General features: G+C 38.9%; 1 protein-coding gene across 2 annotated transcripts in view; it reads left to right on the top strand.

Annotated features, from left to right (window-relative positions):
• The window catches only part of usp13 (ubiquitin specific peptidase 13), a 95,335-nt gene extending 81,718 nt beyond the window's left edge, over positions 1-13,617 (top strand). For both annotated transcript variants that reach the window (XM_034179896.1, XM_034179895.1), the window contains 5 exons: positions 3,825-3,997; positions 6,280-6,469; positions 8,030-8,114; positions 10,946-13,343; positions 13,375-13,617. In XM_034179896.1, coding sequence (XP_034035787.1) covers positions 3,825-3,997; positions 6,280-6,469; positions 8,030-8,114; positions 10,946-11,042 — 545 coding nt within the window. In that variant the 3' untranslated portion in view covers positions 11,043-13,343; positions 13,375-13,617. The remainder of the gene's footprint in view (positions 1-3,824; positions 3,998-6,279; positions 6,470-8,029; positions 8,115-10,945; positions 13,344-13,374) is intronic.
• Positions 13,618-14,009: the final 392 nt, after the last annotated feature.

Below are 14,009 nucleotides of genomic sequence, written 5' to 3'. Positions count from 1 at the left end.
ACTACTCATCACTAATTGAAGAAAATAAGAACAACCCCAGGTTTCTTTTCAGCACTGTAGCCAGGCTGACAGAGTCAGAGCTCTATTGAGCCGAGTATTCCTTTAACTTTAACTAGTAATGACTTCATGACTTTCTTTGCTAATAAAATTTTAACTATTAGAGAAAAAATTACTCATAACCATCCCAAAGACGTATCGTTCTCTTTGGCTGCTTTCAGTGATGCCGGTATTTGGTGAGACTCTTTCTCTCCGATTGTTCTGTCTGAGTTGTTTTCATTAGTTACTTCGTCCAAACCATCAACATGTCTATTAGACCCCATTCCTACCAGGCTGCTCAAGGAAGCCCTACCATTAATTAATGCTTCGATCTTAAATATGCTCAATCTGTCTTTATTAGTTGGCTATGTACCACAGGCTTTTAAGGTGGCAGTAATTAAACCATTACTTAAAAAGCCATCACTTGACCCAGCTATCTTAGCTAATTATAGGCCAATCTCCAACCTTCCTTTTCTCTCAAAAATTCTTGAAAGGGTAGTTGTAAAACAGCTAACTGATCATCTGCAGAGGAATGGTCTATTTGAAGAGTTTCAGTCAGGGTTTAGAATTCATCATAGTACAGAAACAGCATTAGTGAAGGTTACAAATGATCTTCTTATGGCCTCAGACAGTGGACTCATCTCTGTGCTTGTTCTGTTAGATCTCAGTGCTGCTTTTGATACTGTTGACCATAAAATTTTATTACAGAGATTAGAGCATGCCATAGGTATTAAAGGCACTGCGCCGCGGTGGTTTGAATCATATTTATCTAATAGATTACAATTTGTTCATGTAAATGGGGAATCTTCTTCACAGACTAAGGTTAATTATGGAGTTCCACAAGGTTCTGTGCTAGAACCAATTTTATTCACTTTATACATGCTTCCCTTAGGCAGTATTATTAGACAGCATTGCTTAAATTTTCATTGTTACGCAGATGATACTCAGCTTTATCTATCCATGAAGCCAGAGGACACACACCAATTAGCTAAACTGCAGGATTGTCTTTCAGACATAAAGACATGGATGACCTCTAATTTCCTGCTTTTAAACTCAGATAAAACTGAAGTTATTGTACTTGGCCCCACAAATCTTAGAAACATGGTGTCTAACCAGATCCTTACTCTGGATGGCATTACCCTGACCTCTAGTAATACTGTGAGAAATCTTGGAGTCATTTTTGATCAGGATATGTCATTCAATGCGCATATTAAACAAATATGTAGGACTGCTTTTTTGCATTTGCGCAGTATCTCTAAAATTAGAAAGGTCTTGTCTCAGAGTGATGCTGAAAAACTAATTCATGCATTTATTTCCTCTAGGCTGGACTATTCTAATTCATTATTATTAGGTTGTCCTAAAAGTTCCCTGAAAAGCCTTCAGTTAATTCAAAATTCTGCAGCTAGAGTACTGACAGGGACTAGAAGGAGAGAGCATATCTCACCCATATTGGCCTCTCTTCATTGGCTTCCTGTTAATTCTAGAATAGAATTTAAAATTCTTCTTCTTACTTATAAGGTTTTGAATAATCAGGTCCCATCTTATCTTAGGGACCTCATAGTACCATATCACCCCAATAGAGCGCTTCGCTCTCAGACTGCAGGCTTACTTGTAGTTCCTAGGGTTTGTAAGAGTAGAATGGGAGGCAAAGCCTTCAGCTTTCAGGCTCCTCTCCTCTGGAACCAGCTCCCAATTCGGATCAGGGAGACAGACACCCTCTCTACTTTTAAGATTAGGCTTAAAACTTTCCTTTTTGCTAAAGCTTATAGTTAGGGCTGGATCAGGTGACCCTGAACCATCCCTTAGTTATGCTGCTATAGACTTAGACTGCTGGCGGGTTCCCATGATGCACTGAGTGTTTCTTTCTCTTTTTGCTCTGTATGCACCACTCTGCATTTAATCATTAGTGATTGATCTCTGCTCCCCTCCACAGCATGTCTTTTTCCTGGTTCTCTCCCTCAGCCCCAACCAGTCCCAGCAGAAGACTGCCCCTCCCTGAGCCTGGTTCTGCTGGAGGTTTCTTCCTGTTAAAAGGGAGTTTTTCCTTCCCACTGTCGCCAAGTGCTTGCTCACAGGGGGTCGTTTTGACCGTTGGGGTTTTTCTTTAATTATTGTATGGCTTTGCCTTGCAATATGAAGCGCCTTGGGGCAACTGTTTGTTGTGATTTGGTGCTGTATAAATGAAATAGAGTTGATTTGATTTGATCAGGGGCAAACAACAGACCTCAGCATTTCTGTGAGATTTTCTTTCCAGCATAGTACTTCCATACAGACACACGTCTAGTTGTGGTTTAACAATTGTGTACGTTTAAGCCTGGATTGTTGTCATTTAATTAGGCACCATTTCATCTTCTTTCGTGTGTGTGTGTGTGTGTGTGTGTGTGTGTGTGTGTGTGTGTGTGTGTGTGTGTGTGTGTGTGTGTGTGTGTGTGTATTTTGTGAGCAGTGACCTTTTCTATAGTTTGAGTTTAATTGCAGGACCCATGTGCTGAGGGGGGGTAGTGTTCTGTATTCCATCTGTCCGTCCGTCTGTGGTGTCAAATTATCTGCAAGATGTAAGTTGTTGGGCTCTAATGGAACACTTGAAGTGTTACCATGGTAATGGCTAATACACTAACAACATAATTTGTCCACTATTCAGATCTTACTAATGTCTGAGGCTGGAGATCAGAGTTTGGTGCACAGTACAATATGACCCCGTTAATATTGGCTTTAATTAATGTGAGCAAGACGGGTGGAATCACAGAATCATCCATTTTTTTTTATTCCTATAGGGTTATATGTTTTAACAGAGAGAGTTTAATGATCATTCAGGCATCATCAAGCTTCACTGAGTTTTAACAAGTGTGATGTTTCAGTGAAAGCATCTGTGGTTCAAAAATCATTATACATTAGACTTTCCTTTAATTGCATTAACTCTTCTTTCCACATGAAAATAATTTCATACCAATGTGTCCTTGAGAAAAGTTGATAAGTAGGTGCTATGTGGACACAACACCAGAGTGCAGGATGATGAACATCCTCCGTTTTTGTGAGTCATACTCTTTCGCATGTTAAAGACCAACCCCGGAGTGAGACATTTACCATTCTTCAAACATGTATAAAAGTGTACAACATATGATGGAGGAGGAAAAACTTTTTAATAATGGTGCATACACAGACAACAGCAGCGCAAACTCAGTGCAGTGTGTGATGATTTATTTAGTTAAAACATACTCAGATGATTATATAATCACACTGTATTGCACTTATAATTATGATGCGAATAATTGTTTAAATTATGAAATTATGACTGAAAGATGGCCTTTCTAAAGTGAGAGAGAATCTGTTTCTTTCCATATAAAATGACAGGCACTGAAACAGGCTGTTTCTTAGAAACAAGAAAAATTGGTATTTTATGGGTGTTCACCTCTGTGCTCTATCTGGGTTTGTTTGTTTTTTGGGCACCAAGTATCTTGTATTAACATATGGTATAAGTCCATGATATATAACTATGACTCCTTGCTGAGACCTCAAGGTTCATTTTTGCTCCAGTTGAATATTTTACATATTTTTTTTACTTTGTGCCCAGATAGAGTAACTCCTTGATGTATTTCATTGCACAAAACTGCTCCTTTGAAGTGCCAACAAAATCACAATTGAATACCTATCTTTCATTTGACATATGTTGGAAATAATACAATTTGTCCATTATGTAAAGTTCCAACTTTGACATCCAAAGTAAACTTGTTTCACCAATGTGGCTGAAAATAAGCTGAGCATCTTGTCCTTATTGTGTTTGTTCTCAGACTTTGCAGAACCTCTCACTCTGCCTTCTATGATGGATCCTGGTCTGTCCTCCAGTGACAGTCCCATGGGTGGTGCCACTCCGCTGGCCAACTCACCCCCTGAGGAAAGCATCGCCATCCTCACTTCAATGGGCTTCCCTCGCAGTCACAGCATCAATGCTCTCAAAGCCACTGTCAGTAATGACCCCTTTTTGTCAGATTTTTTTTATATATATGTGTGTGTGTGTGTGTGTGTGTATATGTGTGTATATATATATATATATATATATGAAGTATATGTGTGTGTGTGTGTGTGTGTGTGTGTACACATTGGTGGGCACAGTTCTGTTAACCGCTAATTAGTGCTAATTTCATTACTGGATTAGCTTTTCAGCTAACTTTGAAAACCATCAGTAGACCACTTAGCTTCCGTTAAATTTAGTTCCGCTAACTTTCAGTCCGCTAACTTTTTTTTTTTTTTTTTTGCTGGCATAGTGAGTGAAGCTTAATAGTCAAAACCATTTGTAAACCCTAAAATCAAAAATGTTACTTCCTGTCTGTTGCGTGTTTTGCAACAGTCAGGCCGCTGGGAGCTCAGCCCTCCCCCAGCAGAAAGGGGCGGGCCGGCAGCCGACATAGAGTGCCATACTGTTTGTATTTCTTCGGAAATGATGTAAATAAAGTACAAAACATACTCAGTGGCAGCTTTACCATCACAGAGCCTCGTCCAAAACTACCACAAAAGACTCCAAGCTGTCATTGATGTTGAAGGGGGGTGATACACGGTATTAAGAACATGGGTATGTAAACTTTTGGTCTGGGTCATTTGGGTAGTTTCTGTTGTCATTGTGATTTTAAAAAGAGTGAACACAGTTGTTTGACAATAAATTTCTTCAGTTTTGTGTTATCATTCATATTCTCTGAAAAATGGCCAAAAAAAAAAACACAAAAATTCTGCCAGGGCATGCAAACTTTTGAGCACAGCTGTAAACGCTGTAGTCAGCACAGGCTCTGGATGTGCACTAGTATGTATAAATTGCATGTATGACATAGTTTAAAGACAAAAAAAACCATGACATTCACAGAAATTACACAGGGCTGTAGGTTGTTTATGCCAAATGAGATGCTGTTTGTGGGGAAGAGTAAATAGACGGTGAAAGTTTTGTCAGTTATAAGTGAGTTTGGCTGGCCCAGCCCCCCCAAAAAAGTGCAGCTTTACTGGGTCTTGCATGTCAGTGTGATTAAAGGCGTGTGTGTTCTGTGTGCTGCTTACAAATACACCCGACTGCAGATGTCTTTGCTGATGCAACTTTTTCAGGCCGAGGAAGGCGATCTGGCCTGGTGACACGTTGATCTGTTTGATCATTTCATGAATCACAACATTTCAAATGTATCTTCTTTTTTTAAATCCACAGCAAATCAGAGGGATTGCTGCTGCAGCACATTTCCTGTTAAAATAACCCCGTATCCTCATGTTTCCTGTTTCAAACTGCCCCTACAGCAGAAGCACACCATTAGTAAGGCACAAAAATAGACTTCCTTGTTTATCGCGCCTATTGCCTCCAAACTTGCTGCCTCCACGAAGTTCTTGGGGAGAAAAAAAAAGAACAAATATTTCCCAAGAAATAGAGGGATGGAGGTGTGAAGCAAGGGGCATCGCATGGCTGAGTATTATAAGCCCAAATTTAGGAGAAAACCTCAGTGACCTGAGGAGTGGTGAGAAATAAATAAGGCGGCCTCAATTGTCACTGGAACCACATTTAATCACGTGTTTATTTTTGAATGACAGCTGCTATCCACATGGTAAAGAGGGGGTTAAATAAAAACACAACACAGAGATGGAACGTAGGGGGTTGTAAAGCTGCCGTTTTCTTGACAGGTGTCAAATGTGCTACATCAGCAGCTCAGTCCACATCTGGAAATCAAATAATTCACAGAAACCTTTAAATGACCTGTTTATTATAACATTCAGGCGGCAACTTTAACGGTCAGGTTATTCTTTGAGCCTCAGTAGTGTGTTTGATGAATGAATGTGTTAAAATATTAAATATTATTTTGTAGTAAGATTACTGTGGGGCTCTGTGTGTGTAGGTGTTCAAAATATGATAAAAATAATTGTAGAAAATGTTTAATTCAATGCAGTATTTCTGGGTGTACACAGGAGTGCATAGTGAAGCAGTTGTTATCATTAATAGTGCAGCAGATAACTGAAAGAATCCTTCAAATGTTGATGCAAGCACCAAATTTGGCACAAATTCTCTTTCACATTAGTCTTTTGCATCGCCATCTGAAGGATTCCTCTGTAAATATTCTGTTATCTGCTGCACTATAAAGGAAGATGTTTTTCAGAACATCAAATCAAACAAGAAAAATGATCGGTTATTAATTTTACATTTCATATCATATCATGGTTGCATCTAAGTCTTTTTTTTTGTTTGGAATTACAAGTTATAAGTTGAACTTTATTTCATCTCAGAACAATAACCTTGAACGAGCACTCGACTGGATCTTCACCCACCCAGAGGAGGAGGAGAGCGACGCCCTGTCAGACATGGCTGAGACGGAGCCTAACGACAACGCCTTTTCCAACACCAACTCGCACAGCGACTCCATGATGTCTCTAGACAGGGACATGTCGGGTCCCCTGGTTAAAGACGGACCAGGACGTGAGTAGTCCTGCACGAATAACTTGACTGACACAAATCATTAGCTCTGTATATCATTTTGAGATGATGTTTGACTCGTCTGAATGTTGACTGATGACAGTCAGATTGTACAACCCTCACTGGTGATAGGTGCAGCCTCAGCCACCCAGCAGGTTTCACCTTTTATTTTCAGAAGCATATGCTAAGACGTGCTCTCTGTGTTCCCACCGTGAAAATGTTCCAGGCATATTTAAAGTGACATCACAATGCTCACACTTATCTATATTATAACAGCCAAGTGGCCTGTGTGTGTGTGTGTGTGTGCGTGCATCCGTGTATGTGTATATGCCTTCGATTATGTAGAAACTGGGGAGTGCTGATTTTTGCTGTGTGGTATGCTTTGGTATTTTGGGTCAAGGATGAACCCTGCGGAAAGTTGATAGGACTAATATTTTGGGAATAATTGGCAATTGTAGCAAACCAGTAAACAATGGATATTGTGCTGCAATGCACCATGGGAGTTCTGGGTTTTGCTGTTTTAAATATTGTTATTGTGGTTCTTGTTAGTTTAACAGTGTTTTTTTAGTGTTATTGCTTTATTGTGTGAGTTTAAGTGTCATTAGTGTTAGTGGTTTATTGTGATTTTGTAGTTCATTTGGTTTAGTCAGTTTAGCTAAGTGTCATGTTGTTGTTACCATAAGTGAAAAGTGTGTTGCTTTTGGTGTCTTCCACCACAGTCTCTGTTTGTACGTGTGTAGAAATTAGAAACACCTGCTTGTAGCAGCCACAGTCTTTTGTTTGTGCGTGTGTAAAAATTAAAATCTCATGCTTGCAGCAGAATACAGAGGAAAAAAAATCCTCTGCACGCGTGTAACTGGGTCAGCTGACATTTGCCGTTTGGTGTACTTTGGTGCGTATTATGGATCAAGAATGAATGGCGCCAAAACGCAGCGTTGATAGCACTAATATTTTTGGAGAAACTACGGTTATTAGCTAGCATTGCTAATTACATTCTGGACTAACACCATTTCAGCATGGGGTCGCAAATTATCTTTTTATTTGTGTGCGTGAATTTATTTGGTAAGTTCAATGTAAGTACATAGTATAATTGTAAATGTGTTAAAAATACATGGATAACACAAGAAAGTGAAAACACATTTTCCATTGTGGTCCATTTAATAAATAATTAATCAGCAGTAAGCAATAATAAAATATAATAATGATGATGATGATAGTAGTGTGTATAAGATAACAAGAACCTAAACATTTTATAAATGCGTTAAGACACTAAATTAACATTAAAAATTACATAATTAATAGGAAATAAAAGGGTTGAGTTCCTCTTCTAAAAGTTGTTGAGCTCTAAGGTTCTAAAAACATTCTGGACTCACACGTCATTCCAACTCATTATACAAGCTTTTCTTAATTTATTATCACCCTTGAAAAATGTCAGCTACCTATTTTATCAACACTACCCAATTTAGAGCCCCACAGGCACCATGCTAGTTCTTTGTCTCTCCAAACACTGCTGAGCTGTCTGGTTACATATTTTGTGTTTTCTTTCTTTCTTTCATCTTTCAGGTTATGAGCTCTTTGCCTTCATCAGTCACATGGGCGCCTCCACAATGTCCGGGCATTATGTTTGTCACATCAAGAAGGAGGGAAGGTGAGTTTGGAACACACATTCTTCAGTTTGACTAGTGATATTAAGGACAGACACCGTGGAGTTCAAACCAAATGTTTGCTTTATGTTTTTATGACTAGTTCAGGAAATTGATTTTATCTCAAATGTAATTCTCAAAAAGGTCATCGCAGTGTTGAACATGTATTATTAAATTTTGACAGGCCAGTCTGTTGCATAAAATAATGAAAAAGTGTTTTCTTTGTTTTCATCACGTATGTATGTTTAAATGTATGTGCACAGATGAATGAACTGTTATCATGATTTACATATATGTTTGCGGACAGAAAGAGACTTCCAGAATACGGTCATCAAAGTAAATACTGATGATTAATTTTTGAAAAGTTTTTAACCTTTGAGCCCGTCAAAGCAGCAGATTGATATGACGTTGCGTTTGCTGTCTCTTTGTCTGTTCTTTCCTTTCTCATTTTCCATGTTTCCTGGAAAACAGAGTGACCACTTCACTCAGAGTCTAGCTAACAGTCACATTCAGTAGAATTGTTTATATCTAGACTTTTTTTTATTTTTATGCCAACTACAAATAGCGGAATGGGAATGAATGTTTATTTTTACCTCCGCCAACTTCTTATGTAGGATGGTATCCTTTATCGACTGTCAAAGTTTGATTCAAATTCAATTCAGAGTACAGATTTTGTGGCCATTTAAATTTAACAATGAAAACCCCATTTGATGATTCTTTTACATTATATCTTAATCAAACATGACCAATTACTCTCATCTTTGAAAATGAGGTGTAGGCTGGCACACAATATCACCTGACAAAGCTCGATCCGGATTGTGGATTTTATGGACATTTGAATTTAATATTGGAAAGCCAGTTTGATGTATTACATCTCAATCAAAAGAGCCTCAATCACTCTCATTTGTGACAATGAGGTGCAAACTGGCACTCTCACGTTTGATCCGCATCTGATCCATATTACGGATTTAGCAGATATTTAATATTAAAGGATTATTAACCGAGCGTTTAGGTTCAAATCCCACCCCTGCCACATTTCTCCATGTAATGTGGAGTTGCGTCACGAAGGGAGTAAAACCTGTGCCAATTCAACATGCAGATCCACCTTGGACTTGCTGTGGCGACCCCGAGTGCAAACAAGGGAGCAGCCGAAGGGACTTACTTTATTATATACATATATATATACACACACACACACACACACACAAACTTCCGGTATTGCCCGAATATGAAAGCTGCTGAATGTTTTGAGCTCATAGTCAGACCTGTTCGCTTTCTTCACCTCCATGAAGAACATGCTCGCTAACAGATGGTCCGGTCGTTAGCTGGTAAGCTTTCAATCTGTGTGTTGTTTCCGATGCTGTTTAGATATTTATGGAGTATGTTCATGTCCACCTTGGTTTTTCTAATCGTGTTTTTAGCGTTCTGGTTTGTAACAAATGTGATATGCGATCCGGACCGATTGTCATGGTAATAGTCTGATATGGGAAAATATCAGACGGAAAATCAGCCAACCAGAGTGGGCGTAGTATCGTAGCCATATATTAACATTGAAAAGCCCTTTTGCTCTATATTTTGCGTTATATTTTAACTTATGAAAAGCCACTTCTAACAAGAGTTTTTTTCCAAGGTAAAAATTTGTGAAATTTGATTGTTGTCCAACCTCCCAAATCTGACGTCTTGCACGAACATTGATGATATCTGAACGGATCAATAACTAAAGATCCGACGAGCTGAACGTGACTCATCCATGTGTGGGATGAAAAGCAGCGTTTTCATACAGAAACAATAGCAGCAAGAATGTTTTATCAACTACTTTAACTATTTATGCATGTTCGCATGCCGTCTCTGGCTGCGACGTGCGTGTGCACGCACACACATCAAGACAATGCAGCTGCAGGTGGCTGTGGAGAGCACAGACTCGCTGCAGAAATGATCACAGCTGGCGCTTGTTTAAAATGTCAAGGTCGCCATTCGCGTAGTTTTTCTTTTGTTAGTTTCAGTTTCATTTCGGTCTTTTATGCACTCTGCACTCGCAGGCTTTTCAGTGATGGGAGAAGACCAGGCTCATTCGGCCACTTTTTCTCAACGATTTGTGACTTCCGTGTGATCTGAAACTGTGTACATGATGACTTAAACAAAGACATGTGCAACACTTAAAACATTGTTGCACACGTGACTTCATAAAGCCACACCAGGTGGAATCCAGAGTGAGTCTGCATCTAAAAGTCTGGTTGAGAAAGTGATTTAATGAGCTTCAGAACATCTGGTGCTGGCTTGCTGTTAAGTGTTTTGAATTGAGGTGTTATTTCAGGCTGGAAAAGTCAGATCGTCCACAAATTCCTTCCTCCAAATAATGTACAGAATGGATTTCTTATCAACACTCCCACATGGACATCTTTTCAATGTAAAGTTCCCATTCATATAGAGGCACACGTGGTCTTCTTCATCATGTTAATAAGACTACTATGGACAGGAATTATGACCAGGTCAAAGGTTGTCAGAAAACAAGATTAGTTCTATGCATTCTATTAATTTATTTTATATACCTGCTTATTACAATTATAGGTGACATGGGAGCTGGAGCCTATTGCAGCAGTCACTGGGTGAGAGGTGGGGTGCACCCTGGATAGGCTACCCGTAGTAAAAATAATAGTAGTATTTCCCACTTTTATTCTGAGGAACAGGTATACACCAGTAGATTTTTTTTTTTTACAAGGCTTGTAGTGGTATCACTAATTCTCAGAGAAATATCTTTAAAAAGAGAAGTCTTAAATACTGTATTTCACACAACCTCCTAAAAAAGTCTTCTTTTCACATGTTCCTCTTCCTGCAGGTGGGTGATCTACAACGACCACAAAGTATGTTTGTCAGAAAGGCCTCCTAAAGACTTGGCCTACATCTACTTTTACCGTCGACTGTCTTGCAGTTAAAGTTGCCGTCACCATGGAAATGATGGAAAGAACCTCTCAGACCAGCTGTTCGCCTTACCGTGTTGTCAGTTAGGAGCAACCACGAAATGTTCAACACTAACCAGCAGGAAGGGAAAGCAGTTTGCCTTTTGTGCATTTGTGTTATGTAATGCTTTCATTGTGCACTTCAGTGTTTATGTTGGAAAAAGACTATTTTCTTTACGGCGCAGGTACAGAGGGATTTGTGCAATTTCCCCTTGCAGAGTGCTCTGGACATAAAACGTCACATATCGGTCATCGTCTAAGCCCTCAGCTGCTGTGCCAGGAATTTCAAAGTGATACATTTTATAAATGTATCGTATATTGAAATGGCATTGCTTCATGGCCATTTGTGAAACGCGTTGAATCTCCAAGAAGGAAGAGGTCGCAGTGTTGCTGATTATTTCGGATTTTTCTTTGAAATTGAAAAGATAGAAAATAATGCTTTTCATCTCTGGAGAAACTGGCTGTTATGTGAAATGACTATTTTGACAGCGTGCTGTACAATCGTCACACACAGGATGTGCACCCATTTTTGTTTGCTTTGTAGCAAACAGACAAATTGCAGCTACATCACAGAACAATTTTGTTCAAAAGCTGAACATTCTGGTTTCATGAAACATATGTCAAGCAAAATGACTCTAATTAGTAATATTAATGATGTATTTGTTTCCAGGTTAGGTAGAGGAAAAAAATGGAGATGACAGGCAAATTTGCAGCAATCTCATAGTTGTATCATATTGGTCAGAATGATACTTCTTTTGCACATCTGAGTCATGTTGTATTGAGCTAATAGGACTAATAAATTTAAGATTTTTAACCTTGTTGAATGACATACAGTATGTTACCCGATAACATTAGAACTAAACATAACCAATGGTGCAAACTATTCCAAACTGGGATAATAATTTGTCAACTAATAATTTGTCAAAATTGGAGCAACTTAAATTTACCTTTATCATTGTATTTGCTGTTTTACCCCATAACTTCACAACATTCAGTCACAGATAGCCCAAACTATACCTATATGGAGTCTTTCTGATCAGACAAATCATTTGGAATACTTTTCAAAATGACTGGAGCATTTCTAAATGATGGCCCCTGTGTAATCCTTCATTGACCTAGCTAGCTATAGCTGCCACCCTGGAATGGCCACCATATGTTTTTGTGTTTTTGGTATCCTGAGGCTTGATTGAAAGTATTATTTAGTCCCCTTAAATGGTACTGAAATCCTGCTGAGCCTATGGACTACTGACCATTTACATGTCATGCAGCCCCATGAGTGGGGATGTTTATTTGATTACTTCTGGCTATCACTTATCTGTTTAATTAGTACAGCATCAGACAAAGGTTTGGGCATCATCTATCTGGTCGGTGTCAATTCATTAATTAATCAGTAAATATGACATTCATCCATACATCTGCATTCAATGATTGCCTCTTTAGCCCACTGGAATCTTTCTTCTGTTTAGGCATTAATGGTAAATTTCTTTGGGCTTTTCTGTATGTAAATCTCATTCCATTCAACCCGGTTGTTAACATTTCGGTCCTGTTTCCACCCATTTGTTGTGTATTTCAAGGCATACTTTATCATCTTTTTCATAATTTTTGGTCAAGTTTCCTTTCAATTACCCAAGTCCAACATCTCATTAAGGTGCATAACCGCTTTCCTTTAACTGAAGACTGATTTGCATTTTTAGACTTGAGCCAGCATTTGTTTTTAAAATACAAATTACAAGGTGATTTCATATTTGTTCAACATTGCTTCTCTCATGTTTTTCCTCCACTTGGCCTGGGGTGAAAAATGGCATAAATTAAATTTGTTTGAGGTAGGTTGGACTACCAATATTTATAGAAAGGGGTTTGATTCCCGGTTATAATACCTGTCTGTGTCCTTTGACAAGACGCTTAATCTGCATTGTCTCAGTCCGCCCAGCTGTAAATTAGTACCGACCTTAGCTGGGAAGTAACCTGTGGTGGACTGGCACCCTGTCGAGGGGACATGTTGGCTCTGCTTCATGCTACAGAAACCAAAGTTTTGCATGGATCTGATGGGCCTCTGGGCCAAGAAAGTATTCTATGATGTCAGAAGCCAGAATGGTCTTCTTTTGAGCCCAAAAAAAGTGATTTTAATGATTTTCTTTATGATGTATCAAAACTCTGTAAACAATCTCTAAATGTGATAGCTCCATAATGTTTTTTGTTTGGTTTTTTTTTGCTGATGGTTATCACCAAAAAGTGTGACTCAAGCATGTCTTGTTTTCACTTGCAAATGATTGGAAAGTTTATTCCTCTTAATCGGGAACTTGGAAAGTTTATTCCTCTTAATCGGGAACTCTGTAAGAGTCAGTACTTTCAGTTATTAAAACAGAACTGCATTATTTTCTCTATTTCGTGTGAAGCACTTTTTCGTAAATTTTAAATTTTTACACCTCATGCAATAGAAGAATGTTATTCACCAGCTACAAGCAGTTGAATGTAATATCAAGTTTCACCTACAGTTCTGTACATCCAGGGTTTACTGTGATTAAAAGCTACAGTGTGTAGGATTTCCTATCATGTACGAGGTCTGTCCATAAAGTATCGTACCTTTTTATTTTTTTAGCTATATGGATTTGATTCATATGTTTTCACGTCAGACAAGCTTGAACCCTTGTGCGCATGCGTGAGTTTTTCCACGCCTGTCGGTGACGTCATTCGCCTGTGAGCACGCCTTGGGAAGGAGTGGTCCCGCCCCGTCGTCGGATTTTCATTGTCTGAAAATGGCGGAATGATTTGGGGGTTTTTTCCATCAGAATTTTTTCAGAAGCCGTTAGAGACTGACACCTGGAAACCATTCGAAAAATTTATCTGGCTTTCGGTGAAAATTTTATGGGCTTCACAGAGAATAAGGTCTGTTAGTACAGCTTTAAGGACCCCTTTAAGGACGCTCAGCTCGCCGCGCTCCGA

Source organism: Thalassophryne amazonica, chromosome 10 (genome assembly GCF_902500255.1).
Source record: "Thalassophryne amazonica chromosome 10, fThaAma1.1, whole genome shotgun sequence".
In the NCBI taxonomy this organism is placed as follows: domain Eukaryota; kingdom Metazoa; phylum Chordata; class Actinopteri; order Batrachoidiformes; family Batrachoididae; genus Thalassophryne; species Thalassophryne amazonica.
This window is presented reverse-complemented; position numbering and strand designations above follow the sequence as displayed.